This window comes from Coturnix japonica, chromosome Z (genome assembly GCF_054131305.1).
Source record: "Coturnix japonica strain WE chromosome Z, WE-NBRP24, whole genome shotgun sequence".
Classification (NCBI taxonomy): Eukaryota; Metazoa; Chordata; class Aves; order Galliformes; family Phasianidae; genus Coturnix; species Coturnix japonica.
In genome coordinates, this window is record NC_140702.1 from 28,805,662 (window position 1) to 28,827,063 (window position 21,402).

Sequence of the window (21,402 nt, forward strand, 5' to 3'; positions counted from 1 at the left end):
AAGCACACGGTCCTAGCCCTGCTTTTTGCCAGGCCTGCATTCCTCCAGGTCACCAACTCCACCAAGGCACGGTCACTACAGCCCGGGCTGCCTCCAATCTTAACCTCTCTAATTCTCTCCTCCGCATTAGTGAGCAGCAGGTCCAGTAAGCCTTCACCTCGGGTCTGTCCATCTATTACCTGGACCAGGAAGTTGTCCTTGACAGACTCCAGGAATCTCCTGGATGGTCTGCCACTCGCCATGCTGCTATCTCAGCACATATCCGGGTGGCTGAAATCCCCCATCAGGACAAGAGCCCACAAGTACAACACCTCCTGCAGCTGGGGCAAGAAGGCCTTGTCAATGGGCTCCCCCTGGTCAGGTGGTCTGTAGCAGACCCCAACCACTAGATGCCCTTTACTGGACCGATCCCTGATTTTCACCCATAAGCTCTCAACCTGGTCATAACTGTTACTCAGACGCAGCACTTCACAATCTGTCCACTTTCTAATATGGAGGGCAATTCCACTGATCAAAGACAGACCCCAAGTATAAGCCTGGCTAGTGTTCGTCAGTCTTGCTTCTCTGTATTACAAGCTCAAATGCTGCCTAACTGGCCAAGTCCCAGAGAAGTATTTTGATGAATTTCACAAGATGCTTTTCTATTTTGAAAGGCAAACGTACTCACAGCTTGGCTTTCCCTTTGTGACAGTATTTTTCTAGAATGTGCACAAAAACTGGATGTTTTGACATTTTCCAGATCTCAAGAAAGGCCAAAAAACAATGAAAATAGGGAAGGGGAAGTAAAGGGTTTATTTAGATAGAGAAGGTAAAAGAGGGTTGTCATTGGGGGATTATGCAGATGTATCATATCTCTCGATGGTTGTTTGGTGGTCTGTCTGGGGAAGGTCTTCCTTACTGTGTGCTCTTTGACCTGGGTCAGGTTGGAGGACCCTTGGCTGGCTTTGGCCAGATGTCTCGTCGGTTATGACTACTTCCACCAATTTCTTCCTTCGTTAATTTGAAGTTTAGTGTCCTAGCCTGCCATCAGCATTCCAGACATAGGAATATAGTGATGTTACTTGGAGAAACGGGAGACCCACTGTCTGCACTGAGTCTGTAGAAAAGCGTCTGTTATTGGCAGACAAAAGCTGGCTTAGCAAGATCAGATCTGCAGCTGCCGATTCAGCACCCCATGAAAGCACATAGCTTTTAACCTGACCTATTTTCCTTAATTCAAGGGTTGTCCAACGTGGGAGGGGTTGTCCAAGAAAAGCTGCTTTATCCATCCTAGATTTGGTAGCCAGCTAGTGAGTGCATCCCATAAATCTCCTTCCCAGTCTGTGTTATCCTGACTTGCCCTATGCGATAACTTTGTCTGTTCCCAGATTTTCCTCAAGTCTGTTTCAGTCCTCAGGTCCTTGTTTAGGTATACACAGCAGCTCTGATTTATTACTGTGTATACCCCTCCTTCTTTAGCTGTCAACAGATCTAGTGCCATCCTGCTTTGAATCACCATCTTGGATAAAGAGGATACCTCCTCTTCAATTGCTCGTAATGCATCCGTTGTGGCATTTTCCACTATTTCAGTATAGCATCAATCCTCAGAATCCTCTAGTGTTCCTCCTTCAGGTCTGGTCAGCTGGAATACACAGCGTTGGTTGTCTCCAAACAATCTGACCTATTTTCCTTAATTGAAGCGTTGTCCAACATGGGAGTCTGCTGCCTAGTAGAGGTTCATCTTGCTGTCTACGTTGGCCTTCATGAGTGCTGCTAGTCGGGAGAACCTCTGCCCCCTACGTGTGCTCTTCTGGCTGTAGAGGTCCTTGAGCAAGGACAGGCATCTGCTCTGCCAAAGCAGCCAGGCTTGCTTCTTCCTCCTGCCACACAAGAGAAATGGTTGGGTCCAGAGGCACGGCTGTGGAGCACTGAGTCAGACGGGGCAAGGAAAGCAGGGTGGCAGGGCTAGCCAGCTACACTGCTGGAGAAAGGGAGCTGATGCCAGGAGGGTGGCTGGGAGGAAGAGGGCAAAGGAAGAAGTGCTGCCAGGGGCAGCTGACTGCTACAGGGCCTGTGCTGGCACTGTGGCTCCAGAGGTGCATTCCTCAGCACAAGCTGCTTTTTACCCAAAGGTGTGCATTCTTCTCCTGTGCTGCGCATGGGAGGCAGCATGAGGCTGCGCCATCCCTGGCTCTACCCACACATCACACCTGAATGTCTCAGTGTTGCTAAGGCTTGGGAAACTAGGTGGGCCTGGGCCTGGATGCATGAGATCAGGTACAAAATGGCTCTTTTTCTCCCATGTTGTCCCTTGGACTGCTTACCGAACTGCCCGGGGACGGGAGGACATTCTGCTTCTGGCCTGAAAAGCACTATGCAACCGTTCCCACAAAGACCTGACACAGGCCCCGACAGTAGTTTGGGGGAAATTCTTTTTCAACAGGCTCAGTGCCTGCCTGCACATTGTCTTGGCCAGCTTCGTATGTTGCAAGTTCCTGCAGACCTGCACAGAAAGAGGAAGGCATGCACATGTGGAGTACTTGCCCAAGACCTGCAGAGACTGCAGGAATGGACTGGGGGCTGGTTATGTCAGGAACATTCCCTGCCAACAGGGAAAGCGTCTGCCTGCATCCCTCCGGACACCCTTCTGCTTTTCCCCGCCTCTTTACCTCTCCTTGGAGGCTGAGGAAGACGGCCTCCTCAAACCTGTCTATGTCATTTCCTTCTTTCTTTATGGAGCTCCTCAGAATCTCTGCATCATGCAGCTTCGCAAGGGCCTTGGAACAAGCACATAGACAGCAGATGAGCATTCATGCAGAGCCCCCAGCCAGCCCCATCCTTCCCCGTTGCCTCCTGTGGCATCTGCAATAGCAGGGCCCGTGTTCCTCCTGGTCATGCCTGCCTTAACATAGTTGCACGGGCTCACAGGAGGGGCACTGAGGGAGCCCTCGGGCCTTCTCCCTGCTAAGGCAGCTCATGCTGGCCAGTAGTGCATGGCTCACCATGTAGCTGTTGGAGACGTGTAGGTAGGCAGCTGCAGACTCCAGCAGGTAATAGAAGGCTTGGGAAGTGCTGCCTATTCCTGTGTAGTAGCGAGCCAGGGGCACAAGCACTGCTTCGGCGATGGCTTCACACTGGCAGGAGCACTCGCCACCATCCTTGGCCTGCAGAGTTGTCTGCTCACCCTCTGCTAGATTCCCCTCTGCAGGGTAGGTTCTGGCCCTCCGCAGGTGTTGTCCAGCAAGCAGCAAGGCCTCCCAGATGCGCTGGTTGTCTTTGCCAGCAGAGTTCTGGCAGCTCTGCCTCTCCCAGGGGCTGAAGATGCCGAAGCGGTGGAAGGCCACAAAGTCCCCCCCGCGGCACCTCTGGCATTTGTGCGCATACCTCTTTAGGAAGGCAGCACACATGCGTTGACGGATGACCCTCTGCTTTGTGGGCCACAGCCCGTACGTTGTCTCCCACAGTAGTGGGGTGCAGAAGGCCAGGACATCAGACCGCTGCTGCGTGGCCTCCGTGCTCACAGAAGGCCTCTTCTCCAGTCCTGCAAGGCAACGAGTCCCGGCCTCAGCCAGTGGGGCCAGGCCTCAGGCTGCCCGAACTGGGGCAAAGGCCACACTTCGGTGCGTGCTGCAGCCACCACTTACCTCTTCCTGCCTGCCCAGAGGTGGCCAGCCCCCCTGTAGCACCTTGCATTTCTTCTGGCTTCTCGGTGTTCTTCAGCCATTTCAGCATGTTGTCCTTCACCAGCGCGTCCAGCAATAAATTCATGATGTGCTTTACGTGGCTGGGAAGTATGTGAACCAGCTGGTGGGTGGTAAACACCGGCCCTATGATGGCTGCAAGCTTCAGTACCATCTGCTTCTGTAGTACTGTAGTCCGGTCCAGCTCAGATAGCACGATCTCTGCCAAGAAGCAACAACACATTTCTGTCTTGCCTGTCCCTGAGCCCGAGGCTGGAGAAACTGGGCAGTTTCACCAGAGGAAATGGGGAAGGCCTTGGCCTCCTTTCTTCAGGATGGCACCTGCTGGGCAACCAGAGCCCAGAGTTGGTACCTTCAGGGTGGCTCTGCTCCTCTCACAGTCACAAGCCACAGGAGCCAGGCAAAGCAGAGGCAGACAAACGCTTTCAACCAATGATGGGGAGGGCACGATCCAGCAGGTATGAGTGTCCTGCTGTGTGACCTACTCAGTCTGCACTGGGTTCATGCCCAGCAGTGCACAGAGAACACAGAGCATTCTCAGCAGCCCAGAGCTGGACTCGGAGCTCCCCAAACCCTGACGTGCAGCTCACCAATTGGCTCAGAGCTGGTCCATTGCCCACAGGGGAAAACCACAGCCTGTGAGATCGCAGGGCTCTTCCTGCTTGGACTGAAGTCACCTTCCTGGCACAACCCCGAGGCTGAGAGGGCAACTCTGCAGCATGCAGGTGCCCAGCCTCTGTCTCACCTGCATCCCAGGAAAGGAAGCTGGGGCACAGCCACAAGCTGGACGAGCACTGCTCAGCTCCTCACCTTTCAATGCCACCGGCAGCATGGGGGTCTCGAGGCTCACATCTGGGCTGATGGCACAGATCCTTATGCTGTCGCTCCTGGCAGCTGTGACACTGGGAGATGCCGTGACTGCAGAAGATGGGTAGAGCAGGGGGAGCATGAATAAGGTGCGACGAATTGTACCTGTCACTGAACAGGGCCAGTAAGCAAGGCAAGCCGGTCGATTCCCATAGCAAGCTTTCACGTGCATTGCCCTCCCCACCCCCAGCTCTCTTCTGTCTATACACCAGCTTCAGACCAGATGCCCTTCAGTCAAAACTTCTGGGCTTCTCAGATGGAGAACAAATGTCCCACAACAGAATGTGGTGGTGTTGCTGCTTTTGACAGTGCTACCTCCAGAGCCAGGGAAGTTGCTACGTACGCTCCACAAGGCAAAGCCTGTGCAGGCTGCCCCTAAGCAATGGCTCTCTGCCTGGCATTGCTACTGCCATGGCATTCCCACCATGCTTTCCAGTTCCCAAGGGTGCAGGGTCAGCCTCTGCCCAGAGTCACTGGGGAGACACAGGGCACAGCTGTGCAGTGGAGGATGCGCCACAGCAAACAGCTGATTGGCAACAAGGGTGCTTACCCATCAGACTCTGCCAGTTGTCTTTTCCTTTCTCCGGCATCCCGGTGTGCAACAAGAGCATGTTGTTGCAATGCAGGTAGCGCAGCATTTCCTCACAGTAATATGGGATGCCAGAACATCTCTGGATCAGGAACCTGGGCAGGAGCACAACCAACACCAGGGAAGTAAGGTGCAGCACACTTCTGATGGGTGCTGAGTCACTCAGGCCTCGCAGGACAACCAGCCTCTTCAACAAGGCTACACCTGGCTTCTGGAAGGGGCTTGGCTGTCTGGGACCCCCCAAACCTGCAGCATTCCCGGGAATCCATTGGGAAAGGCTGGTGGACAATGCCCAAAGCACGGAACAGCAAGCCACGGCAACAGCAAAGGGCTGACGCCATCCATGCTCTGCTGCCTCGTGGCAGTTGCCCATTCTTAGCTCATGCCTGCTATGGCCAGGCCTAAGGAGAGACAAGGACACGTACTATCTAAGTGCAGAAGAGTACTGGACTTGGGCTTACCTTGCTAGCTCCCTGGGGATGCTGCACACTCCAAGCTCCTGGCAGGCTTTCTGCACCACATCTGAAGCTTTCAGCCCATCCAGATGATGACAGGTGATTCCCCGAGATGTCTTGCTTTCTGCGGCATCTCTGAAAATGCCCTCTGTCCTGTCATGGCCCGGAGCTAAGCTCATGACCATAAGGACCGCGATGCTTTGGAGCAGGGGCTCCATGATACACCAGGACTGAGGGTCGATGAAGTGGGCATTGTCGATGAAAAATAGGCCAGATTCTCCAAGCACCTGAAAGAAACAGGCAGTTCCGAGTGGAATCCAGTGGATTCTTGAGTGAGACACATAGCCTTTCTCTCCTCAAGACAAGGGGATACTCAGAAGCTCCTCCTCAGCCACCTCCCCCTCCAGGAGTTTACCAACTTTGTTTGCATGAGACTATAAAGTCTTCCCTAACATCAGTTCCCTGGCAGAAAGAGGGAACTTGGGCAAGGTTCCTACAGGGCCAGGACCCAGGCACATCATCCTGCCACCCCCTCAGGCAGCTCCAGCCCAGAGCCTGCAGCCTGCACGGTTGTTTGGCTCTTGTGAGGCAGGAGGAAGGAGACATGCTCACCTTCTGTAGCACTCGCGTACAGGTCCGGTAGAATGTACTGGTCAGTTCAGTGCAACACAGATTGCGGACCCTGTCTGTGACGGGAAACTGTCCAGGAAAGACAGAGAGGAACATTGCAGCAGGTCTAGGCACAACTATCACCCACAGCAAGACTGCTGAGCAAAATGCCTCTGCTTTTGCATGCGGCCAGCACCAGCAAGTCTCCAATGGCATTTCCAGGGTGCAGAACAAGACACGGGGCACATGCGTGGCACAGAAGCACCCCATGCACGGGGAGACTCCCAGGCACAAGAATCCAACGGGTGGGGTACAAGCCCCCACGAATGCCTGCTCCAAGCTGAGCCGCTCTCAGCAGAGCATCCTAGCAGGACGGCCTCTCACTCTCACCTCAACAAGGAAAACATCGTTGAGCAGGCAGTAGCTGCTCTCCCGTATGGCGCCATGGAACAGGATCTGCAGTTTGCGCTGCCTGTCTCTGCAGGTCTCATTGGCCTGGAGACCCAGCACCCTGGCCACCAGCAGACAGATGGCAGAGAAGGGCTGCTTCACATTCTCCTCTACCAGTGCCACAGTGATGACCCTGCAGTGCAAAAGCAGAAGGCTCAGAGATCCAGAATTTGCCTCCCGGTAGCTCAAGCTTGCCTGGACAGCAGTAGTTTTTGGGTGAGCCGCCTGGTTCTCTCTGAAGAGGAAAGCGGGACTCCTCAGCCACACATGTCCAAGTGCTTCCTGGAGAGAGGACCTAGCTTTCCACTCATGGTATGAGAAAGAGCCTCGAGGGGCAGCTGCAGGCCACTGACTGGCAGGGCTGACCATGGCCCCTGCACCTCCGCAGCCTCAGACCGGGTCACACTACGCATCCCCTGCAGAGGCCCTCACTGGGTTAAGAAGGAAGGCCTCTGCAGGTGGCAGGTCTGCCGCCCGGCCTGCAGCAAGGCTTTTTAGTGCTCCTTCTGGAAAACAGCCAGGGGGCAAGCAGGACTTCTGAGACGGGCCACCTTGCTTCCCCTCAGCTCCAGAGCTGGAGCTCTTTCTGCCTCTTTGGGCTTTGGGCTTGGCCCAGGGACAAAGCAGGAAAGCAGTGGCTCACAAAGCCAGCTGGCACTCTCCGAGGAGGCCGGTGCTGCTCAGGAGGGTCTGCAGCAGGATTTTTTCGGGGGCTGCAGTGCAAGGGCTGGGCATAGCGGCATACGGACTGCAGTGTTCCACCAACACCAGGGGACAGGCGGGGGAGAGGTGCCAAAGTGACAGCTCCAAAGTGCTTACCTGTGCCCAGCGGCCTGGCCTAAAGCAGCCAGCTCAGCGAGTAAGTGGCTCTTTCCAGAGCCTGGAATGCCCACAAATGCCAGGACGTGTGGTTCTCCCAAACGCTTGTAGGCCGCCAAGTGGTATTCAAAGAGGTCAATCTCTGCCTCCCGACCTGTGCATACACACAAGGAAATGAGCTGCTGCAGTGTGCTGAAAAGCGAGGAGCCCCTCCATTTCTCTCCCCCATCCTGCAGCACAGAGGGAGGGTGTGAGGAAGAGGCTGCGTGGGGCTCAGCTGCGTGCCAGGGGCAGCTTACAGCACAGCCCCTGGGCACTGGGCAAAGGGAAGCAACTGGGCTTCAGATGAGTTCTCCACCTACCCAGCAAGGGACCATAGTGTGACCTCTCCTTGGCAAGGCTCATGTAATATTGCCTAGAAGGGGAAGAAGAGAAAATGGGTCCCCCAGTTAGTCAGAAGCCAGAGCATGCAAAGCCTGCTTTGTTACCAGAGTATGTTCCCCTGGCCAAAGCTGCAGGTGACACACTAGGACAGCCTCAAGCATAAAGAAGTCCAGCAGCCACAGCAGGACAGCCAAAGCTAACAAAAGTCCCTTGCTGGAGGCAACAGCCAAAGAAATCCAAGATGAGGAAAGAAGCCGGGCTGTGCTGCGGGCTAGCTGACTGCTCTGCCAGCCTGGACAAGCAAAACAAGCCTCTGGGAAAGGAGGACCTGTGTCACTTAGTGGCTTGGGATGCCCAGGCTGCTGGCACCTTTGGCTCAGAGTCTTGCAGTGGTTTCCAAAAGACGCCAGGCATTTGTGTTCAAAACTCCCTCCAACAACAAGGTCAAAGCTGGGCCCAGGAGAACACAGAAGACTGAACAGGAAGGCAGCAGGAGGCAGAGCATGCCAGCAGCCCACCTTCCCACAGCAGAACACCCAACGCTTCCTGCTGGGAAGCAGCTGGGGAAAAAAAAAACACCCCATGCAGCAGCATGGCTGTTGGCTTAGTCTTAGGCGTGGTGGAGCACAACCCAGGAAGGGAGGTCTGTGTGAGAGCAGCCTGGTCTTGATGCAGAACTCCTCTCTGCCAGCCAAGGTTGTACCCCTGAGGCCCCTCTCCCCTCACTTGCATTGCTCAGAGAACACTTACTGCTCCTTGGTGATCCCCATGTATTGATAGACAATGATGTGACTTCTGACACCTTTCATGGGTCTCCTTGGTAACTCCTTGAAGCAGTCACTTGGCAGGCCAGAGGCCACGTAGGTCTCTGCATCACAGCACACCATCCTCGGGTAGGTTACCATCATGCGGGCAGACAAATTCACCTTAAAGCCAAGGGCTGCCACAAAGAGCGAGCAAACATCAGCACTGCTGGGAAACCTTCAAGGCCAAGGGCAACTACCCGTCACGGGCACAAGCCAACCCAACTGCAGGGTAAGCAGACCCAAAGGGAACCACATAACTCTGAGCCCATCCTCCTGCCCCAATTCCCCAACAGGCTGCAGCATGTCCTTGCCTCAGCTCGTCCACCTCGTCCGGACCAACGTGCTGAAGCAGACCCATGCCAGCCTCACACTCCTAAGACAAAGGAGGCCTACCTGTGTGTTCAAACCTCTCAGGATGGCCAGTGAAGCCGCAGAACGCAATCCCGCTGCTGACCGCGGTAGACACTTGCCTGTCACACAGAGAGAGAGATGTGCATTCAGCGGCAGCCCTGCTGCAGTCCTGCTTGCCCTGTCCCATTCCTTCCCACCTCTCCCCTCCTCAGCACTGGGACCACACACACTAGCATGGGTCTTGGGGACTTGGAGAGCCTGGGGCACAACAGAGTCTGGGGGCAGGGGATGTAGGTAGGGCACACGCAAGACCCTTTGGAGCCTTCCCCTAAGGCCTGATGGCTGCAACCTGCGCCAGGCCACAGGCTCTTCTCCTTAGCAGGGAGGCAAGCAGGTGCTGCCTGCACACCACCCACAGTGGCAGCTATCGGAGGTTAAGAGACCAGGCATGGGCCTTGTTCCTGTCCCCATCACCCACAGGAGCCTGCCTCTGCCACTGAGGAGCTCTGCTCCCTGGTCAGGGCTTGCTCTGGCACAGTGACTATCAGGCAGTACTTGGGGGACTGTCCCTGGCTGCCGGGGGCTAACCCACCACCTCTGACACCACCTCCTTCCTGCCAGGGGCGAAGGAGGACAAGCCAGAAGGCACGTCTCTTGCTCATCAGTCCCCTCGTGCCGTCCCAGGCAGCATGCACCCCCCATCATGTGCACTCACCGGAGATTTCTCAGAGATGTGGAGGCCTTGTGGAAGATCTGCAGAGCACACTGCAAGGCATGGGCGCTCTCGTCGGCCATCTTTGCACCAGAAAATCCAAATATGCAGAGGACGGTGCAGCCCTGCAAAGAAGAGGTGCAGTATGTCTTGTTTTACAATACTGATGGACAGCAGCTGATGCATTTCACCACAGGCACCAGGGAGACCAGCGGAGCTTCAGGTCAAGCCACCGCCACAGATGCCAGCAGCAGGGCAGAGCTGCTTCCCATTCCCTTGCTGCCAAAGAGGCCAAGGCATCCCAGGGGTGGGATGGCTGTCACACACTCACTTTGTCAAACAGAAGAGTTTTGTTGATTTCACCCTTGTAAGGGATGATGATTTCTGAAATCATCTTGCTGCAATCGCTGAGGGTCTTGCTGAGTTCCAACACGGTGATCTTGTCAGTAAACCGCATCTGGATGAAGAGGCTGGTGATGGGCCGTAGCTCAGAGCACAGCTCCAGCGGCACATGTTCAGAAAGCTGCAAGAGAAGAGCACAACATCTCTTTTCCTCGGGCTCTCGCCTCAGACTGCACTTTTCCTTGGGCTGCTCCTTTTCCCGAGAACTCCAAACTGCTTTCTGCCTGTCATGGTTTTGTAATTTTGTAATTTTGCTATCAGTATTCCACATCATAACATCATGTAAAGCATGGATACTTCTATTGAATGTGCAGTCCACAGAAGAAGACTGCATATCCCAGAGAACAACACAGTCAGTGATAAGTCACGGGACCAGGACGCTATATAATCTTGTTCCCAGGCTGGAGTGTTTTTCTTCTCTCGAGCTTCTTGGAGAGTGGGAAGCGTTCCAGCCGTGTCGCCTAGAGTTCATAGTAGGCCTCTCGGTTTTCGGGGACTCTCTGTTTCGTTCGATTTGTTAGCCTCAATTATATTATATTGTGTTATCTTGTATTTCGATATCATATTTAGTAAAATAAGTTTTTCCTCCTTAGATTGCCGCTGTTTTTATCCCATTCCCCTTTTTTTCCCCCTCCTTTCTGGGCCCCGGGGGGCCCTACGGGGTGGCTTCCCCTGTCACGGGCATAGGTAAATCTAAGTAACACGTGACACTGCCCTCCCTACACGCAGCTGCCAGCAGTGCTGGCCATACCTTCCGGAGAACAGCTGTCGATAAGTGCTTCTCCAGCCACCTATTTGTTTCAGAATCACTGGACATCACAAGAGTGGACCTTAGGAGGCCTAAGGAAATGAAACGCAGGCTGTCACTGGCAGGGCAGGACTACAGGGCCTTGGGAAGCTGGACACAGCAAGGAAAAGATTCTCCTGTGCTTGCTCCTGTTCTTGTCTGTGAAGCAGGCAGGCCCCACCTTTCAGCCAGCCACAGGACAAGGAACTTACCCGTTCCTTCAAAATGCCTCTCTCCTCTGGATTTGTTCAGCCTGACTACTGCAGCACGGTATTCTTTGCGACCTAAGCGCTTCATTCCCACCACCTGAAGATACACAGGAGGAAAGGAATGCCACTGGCCTCCTCAGAAGTCCGAGGGCACAGGGCCAGCCCCTTCATACTCACTTCCCAGAGAAGGGCAAGACCACCTCTCTAGGCATTCAGCTGTGGTGCAAGGCCAATGGCTTCTGCTCTCTGCCTACACTTACAGCTGCGGCTATGTTTAGCCTCTAAGCCGCCTCCCCACCCAGGTGTGGGTCTTCCAAAGGGCTCAATGCCACCCTATCCACCCACCTTCATGGCCCGCTTGCCAGCAAGAGGCCTGGCCCTGATTCGTTGTTGCTCACACAGATCCCAGCAGTTCTGTGACAGCATGACTTGATGGTTAGCCGAAAGGCCTTGGGCCTCGATTACATCATCCAGAGTCCAGTTGCAGATGAAGAAGTACTGACGATCCCACCCTTTGACAGAAATGAAGGAGAGATTCCCGGCGGAGATCCCTGGGGACAGAGAGACCAGCGGCGTTAGCACAGGGAACCTTTGGAACTTGGTGGCCCCCAGCTGCACCAAAGCTCATCTGACACCCAGCCTGGAGACAGGCACCAGGGAGGGGAAGGGCCTCATGCATCCTTCTCGGGGCCATAGCAACACAGGTCCCAGAAACGGGCGTCTACAAAGAGGCAAAGAAAGTCAACGCTGACAACGCAGCCTACAGCACAAGGCCAGCAGATCAGCAGCTTTGAGCAGCATCTGCTCTGTTTATGTGAAGGCGGGCTGCAAGTGTCTGCCTGAGGCAAGACAAGAGCCTTCCAGAGAGCTGGGGAAGTGGGACCTCGAGGGGAAAAGAAGGGAAGAAAAGCAAACGGGGAGACCAGGAGAGAGGAGGATAGAAGAGGTCCAGCGGAAGTCCCAAGTGAAGTCCCTGCCCACAGTCTGCTGCCCAGGCATGCTGTCTGTGGTGCGAGGAGAGCCTGCAGAAGCCCAGCTCAAAGCCATTAGGCAAAGCAGTTCCCCTTTGCTTGTCATGAAAAGCACCAACCCATGGCTGATGGGCACGCAGAACTTGAGGAAGTGTCCCTGAGGTGACACATCCCTCATCCAAGGGACAAGCGGGACAAAGGTGCCTGTCTGCAGACCGGGTGTGGGATCTTCATCCCAGTGGGGTCAGACGTTGGGGCCTGCACGGACAGAGTGGGATGTGCTCTGGGAGCCTCACTGGTAGAGAGGGGCCTGTGCTACAGCTGATACCAGGCAGGCAGGGAAGGAGCCCTGGCCTCCCCTGCCCTCGCCGCCTCCCGCTTGCCCTGCAGATGCTGTCAGGGGAGGCTGTCCATCATCTCTGGGGAGTAGCAGGGCTGCACATGTGGCACAGCCAACCCATCTGTGACCGTACCTATCCTCAGGTAGAGCTTGTGACCCATGAATGTCTCATGAGTGCCATACTTCTTCTGGATTTTCCTGCAGCACTGCAGCGCCAGGTTGATGGCCATAGGCAGGTCATGCCCTGATGCTCTCCACATCACCAGCACAGCGTCCCCTGGGGAAAGCGAGAAGAAGGTGAAGGCTGTCCTGAGGGCTGACTCTCCCCGATTTGCACCCAGGCGCAAGGGCAGTGGCAAGTGGCTAGCCAGCATGCCCAGGAAGATGGGACTGGCATCATCCTAAAGAACCTCTGGGGTAGCCTGGCTTCAGGGACACCTCCTATCTGTTGGGCCAGCCACAGCAACCTCCAGGGCAGCCAAGCAACAGAGCTGGACAGTGTGGGACAGCAGTGAGGCCGACACCCCCCACCACCAGTGCCCCTCAGCACTCAAAGACAGGGCTTCTGTCCTGACCCCGCCGCTTATCTCACAAGGAGAAGCCCTGCTCAAAGCTGGAGGCAAAGCAAGTTTCCCTTTGCTCTCTGCTAAACGCAGTGTGGAATCCAGGAGGCTCTTGTGGGAGACACTGTGCATCAGCAGGATGCTGACTCCTCCTCCTAAGGACTCACCTGCAAACTTCAGGATGTCTCCTCCAAACTTCATCATCTCTGCAAACAAAGAGAAGGAAAAGCGGAGTTACAGGGATGCCTTCTTCCAGGAGCCACAGGAAGAGCCACTGAGCCCATAGAGGAGCGTTGTGGTGGTGCAGGACCAGGGCATGGCTCCAGAAACCTCAGCATGGCTCTCTCAGCAGTGAGCGAGCCTCAGCGCTCAATGCCCGACAGCCCAGCATCACGGCTCTTACCCTCCAGAATGCAGCGCATGTAGTTATTGAGGGATTGTGCCAGCTCCTCAGCTCCTCTCACTGGACCGCTCCTGCGGTAGCACTTGTGTGCCAAGGCAGTGAAATCTGGCAGAAAGACACCCGCAAATCAGGACACGTCTGTGTGCCTGTAGCTCACCCCTTCCCTGGCCCTGGCTCAGCTCTCGTCACCGCCTTGGCTGACAGCCCAGGAGAAGCTGGCCTGCAATTTGTGCAACACGGCAGGACTCCTGCGCAGCAACGAGATGGCCACCCCGTCTCGGGGCAGGGTTCCCAAGGGCCAGGAGCATCCCAGGGGTTCATGTCCATGGGGGCTCCGCCATGCCCAGCTCACCTGACACATCCGCCAAGATCAGCACTCCCTCAAGCATCTTGGGAAGCCCAGTGCTTCTGAACTCCTTATGGAGAAGGAGGCTGGGGAGGAAAACCACTTTCTTCCCCAGCTCAGAGTAAAGCCACCTCTTCTCCCAAGTAGAAGGCATTGTCAGCGCCCTGTGGTACCGGGATACCTCAGAACAAGACGACTCCGCCCAGACACTCACCGCTCCAAGCGGCAGAATGAGCCCAGGGCTGCTCTGAGGGTCGACAGACCCTCCACCGTGGTGATGTCACAGTGGCCGGGCAGCGATGTCATCGCCGACCTCACAAAGAGCTGCCCTCTGGCAACGCAGTGGGCTGCCAGTGCTGTCCTCCACAGCCCGGGGAGCAGCTGCTGCTTTCCCCCTCGACGGCGAGCCGCGGCCTGCCGGGCCTCCCTTGCTCAGCACAGCGCTCAAGGCAGGCTGCGCCTCCTGCCATTAGAGCAGCCGCTTCCGCCAGCAGGGAGCGGCCCAGGGCTGTTCCCAGCACTGCGAGGGGCTTCTTGCACGTGGAGCTGGGACAGCGGCTCGCTGAGCAGGGCACGCTCGGGCTGCTCGAGCCGGTTGTGGCTGGGGTGGAACTACTTCTCTTTTACCCTGCCTGTTATATTTCCGGCATTTGAAACACACTGTCGGTCCATGTGTTACTTCTACACTGATTAAGACGTATAGATATTACTTCTCAGAAAGGGTGGTCAGGCACTGGAATGGACTGGCCAGGGAGGTGGTGGAGTCACCGACCCTGGGCGTGTTCAAGGAGCGATTGGATGTTGTGTTGAGGGACGTGGTTTAGTGGGAGCCATTGGTAATAGCTGAACTGGATGATCTTTTGGACTGGATGATCTTTTAGATCTTTTCCAACCTTGGTGATTCTATGATTCTATGAAATTGTTTACTTCCACGGACGATTTGTCTGATAAATATATTTTTTATCCTGTTACTTGGTGTTTGTTTATATATTTATTTATCCATATATTTATTTTAAGCTAATACTTCTGCAGAAATCCAGCAATTGTGTATAGGCTCAGTCTCAGGTAGTACTTTTGAGACTGGGAATATGCTGCTGCCTTAGCTGGAGATTGCTTACCTCTAGGTTTTAGAATGTAGCTCAAGTGCCTATTCCTTAGACAGGGAAGACTGATGCGAGAAGTAAAGGAGTAAGCTTTTGCTGTGTTAAGTGGGGATGAAAAGCTGGAAACACATTTAAAAATCCAAAAGGGAAATTCAAGAACGCGTTTAAAGAAAGTTCCTCATGGCAAAATAGTGCCAGCCTACATTTCACTGCAAACCTTTTTTTTAATAACTCTCCAGTGGGTTTTCCATCGCCTAAAACAAACCTGGGCAAGATCTTTGTTTTCTGCATCCAGAATGAATGCAACAGCAGCTTCCTTCATCCTGATCAGCAGCCTGTTCTGATCTTCCAGGGAGGAGCCAAGAGCACTCAGACTACAATTGTGTAAACCTGTGTGTTTTAAAAAGCAGACAGCTACAAAAGAGGATAGAAAGCTATGCATTACTTACTTCATGTTGTGCCTCAGATTTTTGGGTAAATCAGGAGAACATTAGGTGTATGCATTTCGTGCTAATTAAGGCAGGGCAAGAGGACAATTTGATTACTTGTCGACAACTTAGTATTGCCAAGTGATCTACTTAGTTATAAAATAAGTAAGCAGAACCTGATAGCCCAGGGGCAGATTTAATTCAGTCATGTATAAAAACAGTTCAATCCTCTTTACTCGTAGTTAAAACAATAACCAGACATACTATTAACAGATGTGCTGACAAGGAGAACATGATCCTAATTAAAGACTTCGTCCTTTCAGAGAACTTTATTTTATGGTGTCCCATGATAAATGTAATTGAAATTCTTGGGAAGTTGAAAACTTCCTAGCTATTTTTAGGGAGATGGGGAAGGGAAGGTAGGCGATAGGGAAAGTAGGAAATATAAGCAAGGAGTCTTTGCAGAGCGCAAGAGAGATAGTCACCACCGTGGGTCCAGCGAGGTACACAGTAGGTCCAATGATCTCAGGAACTCGTCTGATCGCCGCAGGGGATGGGAGACAGCCAGGGAGCTCTGCAGCAAGCCGGTCCTGGGGTTCTTCCGACAAAGTTTTCCGCTCAGGGAATTCTCCATCAAAGGTGTCTTTGGGAGTTTGTCTCCAAAGTCCCCAGTTTAGCGAGGGCCTTTTATCCTCCATTTCGGTGGGGGTTCTTCTTCTTTGAAGTTTGACTCAGCATTTTCGGGAACGTATCTCGAGCAAACACTGAACTTCCAAACAAGCAGGTAAGCACACTTTGTAATAGGGTTTAAAACCAGCTTTTGTGACATTCCTGGCCCACAGATAAGCCAGCAAGAAGGGGGGGGGGGGGGGCTCTGTTGCCAGACACAGGCATTATTGCCTTCTGCAGTGGTCAGCTCCTTCAAGCAGCGCCCCTGAAGAAGACTGCTTGTCCTGCTTCTGCTTATCTTTGCAATCATAAGCAGAGTTACTGTGGCACAACAACACCCACCATTCACCCTCCTAGATAGTTAGCAGTCGCCAGTCAGAGTCTTATAATCAGAAAGGCCTCACGAAGCAAGCTTTGAGACAATAAAAGAAAAACAGTTCAGTCCTTTACAACAATGCGCTTACAATAATAGAAGCAACCACTGGATGGCTGGAAACATATTCTGTGCCCTATGCCACAGTCTGAGACACTTTTCTGGGCCTTGAAAAGAAAGTCCTGAGGCAACATGGCACCTGAAAAGAACTGAGTCAGACAATGGGACTCATTTCTGAAATAATCTCATAAGCATCTGTATCAAAAAGCACATAATTGAGCAGGTAAATCACATCCCCTATCATGCAGCAACTTACTGGAAAAGTTGTACAACACACTGGACAGTTAAGGACAACACTGAGAGCAATGTGTGCTGAGATGTTCAAACACTGGGATACACATTTAGCAAAAGCTACCTGGTTAGTCAACACTCAGAGATCTGCCAATTGAGCTGGTCCTGTCTAGTCAAAGCAGTTGCATAATGTAGAAGGAGATAAAAAGTCCTTGTAGTAAAAGCAGAAAACATTTTGGTTAGGACATTCTGGTTGTATTGAGGTTATTCTCGGCTCAAGCAGAGACGGTCTCATCCATGGGATTGCTTTTGTTCAATCATCCGGATGCAGTTGGTGAGTAATGCATAAGGATGGAGAAATCTGGTGTATACCTCAAAGGGATTTGATACTCAGTGAGGACAGCCATAACTAATGGTATCGCAGTAAGAATTACCCAGATTAAAGAATGAATTCTGACCTTATTATCCAAACCAGAACTGGCTCTAGCATGCAACAACAATACAGCACTGTGCATCATCTCTCCTTCCCTGAAGTTCTGTTTTGACTGATGGAGCTGAATGGACTAAATGAGCTCCTTGGATGATTAAGAGGGATGACCCGTATCATATGGGGATGATATCTGTGTAATTAATCAGGATGTAAGGGAAACTGTAGGACCGGAGAATGATGTAAATAGTATGAAGTAAGGGGTGGTCCTACCTGTCTAAGTTACTCAAGTCATGGGTGTCCCACTCAGACAAACTCAGTAGTTGCAAACTGTAGGTGCAGTCACAGTCCCTAGATCCCTAGATCAAACAGCTTCAGGCCTGGAGAAGCAGAGTAGAAAGATTTATCCCACTTCCTCTCCCTACCAAAGGGCGCTGTTCTTCACTATAGAGGAATAATTAAGATGTATACAAGCTGCTGGTTAAATAGCCGTGCCTACTTCAGATGAAATACATATCTGACAGGCAGCCTGCAGCAGTGCTGAAAAAGGAATCCAGATCTTCACATTATCTGCGCTAATGTTTTACTCGGAAGAGGATTCTGCATTTGACTAGGAGAGCATCTTTCTCCAGTCATCTAAAGAAAAGACACAGTTTCAGTGGATCAGCTTTTGAAAGACCAGTCAAGAGACAGCTATTAAAACCCTGTCTCACTGGGAAGGACTGGCTCCTCTCCTGCAGTTTTCTGTCCCAGGCAGCTCAAGTAAGCACACAAACCATAAATGGGAGGAATCATTAGATGACACTCTGGAAGGTCTAAAGCAACAAGTCTGATTTTTGTATCCAGGGACTGCTAAAGGATTCCAGAATCATAAGGAGGTAACTGGATTTCCAATGTGCGACCCATCAATTCTTGGAAAAAGGAGATATTACTCAGATTATTCAAGGTACCAACTTCATGCTCAAGAGAAGTGGAAAGTCAGCAAAAGACACTACAAAACAGTGAGGAAAGAAGCTCTGCATCTCACTTGCCTTTCCACTGTATATGCTTCAAACACTCTAGAAACCAGGGAGGACAGCTGATCTGCACTGTAGCACCACTGACACTGCCCCATGGGCAACAGCATGCAATAAGCAACTGTGAAGTAGTATATGTAATTAAAAAGAAATGGGGGAGGAAATCGAAAGCCCCACTTTCCCCCTACTTCATTCAGAGTATCCACTCTACTCCCATGACTCCCCTTCTTATACCATCCAGTACCTTGCATTATACATCTATCTGCAACAAGAGTGCCTGCAGCCTTTATCCTCTTCTCCCAACAGTGACAAATTGTTCTGCACTACACCCCCCCAGCTCACAAAGCACTGTAGGAGACTCTAATCACGTTCAAGTGCAGCATTCAAATATAGCACCTACTGAGTAGGCGTTAAAGTCTGCTACTCACAGAAAACCAATTTACAGTGGGGTAAATATCACAGCAATCAGAAAGAACCTGCCATAACCCAGTCCCCTATCTGCAGCATCCTGCAGAAATTCTACACTACTAAAAACTCTATTTTGTCACTGGCAGTTTTTCCTGTTTGTATGCCTCTATTATGTTTTTGGGTGGACAGGTCTGGATGTGGGAATATTTGTTGTTTTGTCCTGTCAAACCAAGGCAAAAACATTACTTAAAATATTATCTCTTAAACAAGTAGGACTGCTTTTTCCCTTGTTTAAATAATTACAGGGCACTCCGGGTTGTGACTTCAACTTTCAGTCTGTGTGCAAAATGTTACAGTATTCGCATTTGCACTGACATCTTTTGGGCAGTCTAATAACACCAGCTGAAAGAACTACAGCAGAAAGCAAGAATCTCTCCTTGGGTTACTTATTCTGTTCACATGGATACTGCTGAAATTAGAGTTTTATTACTGGCATTGGCAAGCCAGAACAAGACCAAGAAGTCACTGCCCACCACCTGGAACATGAGGTATTCATCACTTCTTGATTAGCACTTAAATATAACATTTCAATATCTGATTTCTTTTGGAACTGAGAACCTGGAAAATTTCACTGGGCATGGGAAAAATCTGCAGAAGTTCCAGTTTTGATTTGCCAACATTTCTCACTAGAGATGGCTATATTGGGAAGCTCCTGAGTAGGCTGGTGGTTAAAGCCTAATGTTGATATAAATCTAGCAAAAGGACCAGAGGGTTCAATTCATGACACAACAGCATGACAAACAAAGACAGTAATAGCAGTCTCCATCCAGAGAGCAAATGTGAGCACACACGGGAAGATGAACCAGCAATTAGATATTTGGGCACATACTGACTTTCAGACTCACTTCCCAGATAGTGGGTAACACTAGTCACAACCCACCACTTGCTATACAGTTTTAATAAGGCATTGCTCTCATAATGTAGGGATTAACAGTCAAGAGGAAGAAGTAGAAGATTTGTGAGTTTCAGATGAAAAGACTTAGCCACCTCATTTTCACATCTTAGAGAAAAGAACCTTTGTGGGAATGGAGGATAGATTGTACAGTTACCAGAGGTGATTCTATTGAAAGAAAGAGTGGACTCGAGAGGCTACTTTAGTACAAGAAACTAACAGATTCTAAAAGGTATTGAAGATTCTTCATGCTGGACTGGGGTTGATCTGGTAGAGTGGATTATGTAGGGGTTAAGTTGAAGCCATGGGTGAGGAACTGGCCTCAGCAGCAGCGTATCTAATAGCCTGCTGGGGTTGCATTGCTGCAGGCCCACACAGAGCTTCAGCCTCGTGTTCCATTTTTTGAAATAGGAGACCAACAATTCCAAATCCTTACCAAGGACACGGAAATGATAGCTGAAGAAAAGGTTAGATAAGGACAAGGGCAAACATTCTGTAAAGAAGAGAAATGAGAACACATTTTCAGCATTAAGGCAATGGGCCAGCATCCCTCAAAGAATGAGTAGACAGTAGGCTAAGTAGAAACATTCTCTAGACAGCAGTCATGTCCTTTCCCATAAGTCAGAGGCAGTGAATGACCCTTCAGAGCAGTTCATTTGTCTGCTGTAAGCAGACAGCCCCATGATCCAGGTTTGTCTGGGGCTCTCAGAAGACCTTGATAATAATAATATGAAACAAACACCAAAAATGTGTTCCATTCTTATTTGTATACTCCATTCTTGCACTTGCTTCAAACTTGAAATGCTAAACCATACTTGTCATCAATTTATAAGCAATGAGCCGATAATGTTCCAATTAGAAACTTTTATTAATTGTAGCGGGTAAAACAAAAAGGCAATTCAGCGCTGGGCAACAGGGGAATCATCGTTCCTCCAACTGCCGCGCCTTCCCGTCCCTTGCAACTTCTTTTGTAAGGTCCATCCCGAGTGTATTGTCCTTTAATTGGTCGGTCGTGATCGTGCCACTTGGTGTGTCGTTCCTTGGTTGGTCCTTCCGTGAAACTTTGTATCCATCGGGGCGCGCTTTGCCTGTAACTATGCAGAGTACACAATCTACCCATAAAATTAGAGTGTTCTGCAACCCTTGTGGCCTCCATATTCCACCATCACATCCCGGTCCTAATGAACAAGCACTCCACCACAATGCTACCACATCCCGGTCTTAATGAGCAAACATTTTATCACAATACTTAAGATTTCTTTTTTTTTTTCCTAACTTAAAATACACTTTCAAGAATGGATTTGGATAGTTAGTCACTTGAATATGGCCTTAAAAATGTCAAATAAGATATCACAGAATCACAGAGTTACAGAATAGCTGAGGTTAGACTTGAACACTGGAAGCCATCTGGCCCAACTGCCCTGTACAAGCAGGATCACCTGGAGCTCACTGTCAGTTCCAGTCTGTGTTTAGTTTTGTTTTTAATATCTCTAAGGTTGCCCTCTCTGGGAAATCTGTGCCAATGCTCAGTCATCTGCACAAAGAAAATGTGTGTCCTTATGTTCAGGAGGAAACTCTGCTATAGTCTGTGCTCCTTGTCTCTTGTCCTTCCCCTAGGCACCATTAGAATGAGTCTGACTTCATCCTCCTTTTTACATCCCAGCCTATATTCAGTTCCACTGGGCTTTGGTTTTCCTGACTTCATCCCTGGCTGCATGAATGTCTCTGTATCTTTCTATTCCTCCCAGGTTTGTTGTCCTTGCTTTCAACATCTGAAGGCCTCCATTTGTTGTTGTTGTCTGCTATTTTATTTTATTTTATTTTATTTTATTTTATTTTATTTTATTTTATTTTATTTTATTTTATTTTATTTTATTTTATTTTATTTTATTTTATTTTTATTTTTTATTTTTTATTTTTTTATTTTTTATTTTTTTATTTTTTTATTTTTATTTCCTTTGTTTTTGTTTTTGTTTGGCCAGGAACTCCTTG

General features: G+C 51.0%; 1 protein-coding gene across 1 annotated transcript; it reads right to left on the minus strand.

Moving 5' to 3' along the window:
• Positions 1–769: 769 nt before the first annotated feature.
• Positions 770–14,049, minus strand: LOC107306396 (adenylate cyclase type 10-like). Its single transcript, XM_085530044.1, has 24 exons — positions 13,958–14,049; positions 13,750–13,907; positions 13,398–13,526; positions 13,162–13,200; positions 12,565–12,708; positions 11,457–11,671; positions 11,124–11,217; positions 10,876–10,964; positions 10,054–10,245; positions 9,726–9,847; positions 9,053–9,129; positions 8,604–8,793; positions 7,832–7,884; positions 7,470–7,623; positions 6,591–6,783; positions 6,204–6,290; positions 5,598–5,878; positions 5,098–5,231; positions 4,491–4,598; positions 3,624–3,881; positions 2,982–3,520; positions 2,649–2,756; positions 2,304–2,482; positions 770–1,859 (listed from the first exon to the last, which is right to left on the minus strand). Exons 1-24 carry the CDS (start codon positions 14,047–14,049, stop codon positions 1,706–1,708), a joined length of 3,789 nt encoding a protein of 1,262 aa, XP_085386170.1. The 3' UTR covers positions 770–1,705.
• Positions 14,050–21,402: the final 7,353 nt, after the last annotated feature.

Coding starts and splice junctions, on each gene's coding strand:
- LOC107306396 (XM_085530044.1), bottom strand. CDS start 14,049: ATGACATCGCTGCCCGGCCACTGTGACATCACCACGGTGGAGGGTCTG. Junction 6,291..6,590: donor ACGATGTTTTCCTTGTTGAG/GTGAGAGTGAGA, acceptor TTTCCTGGACAG/TTTCCCGTCACAGACAGGGT. Junction 2,483..2,648: donor TCCTCAGCCTCCAAGGAGAG/GTAAAGAGGCGG, acceptor CTTTCTGTGCAG/GTCTGCAGGAACTTGCAACA.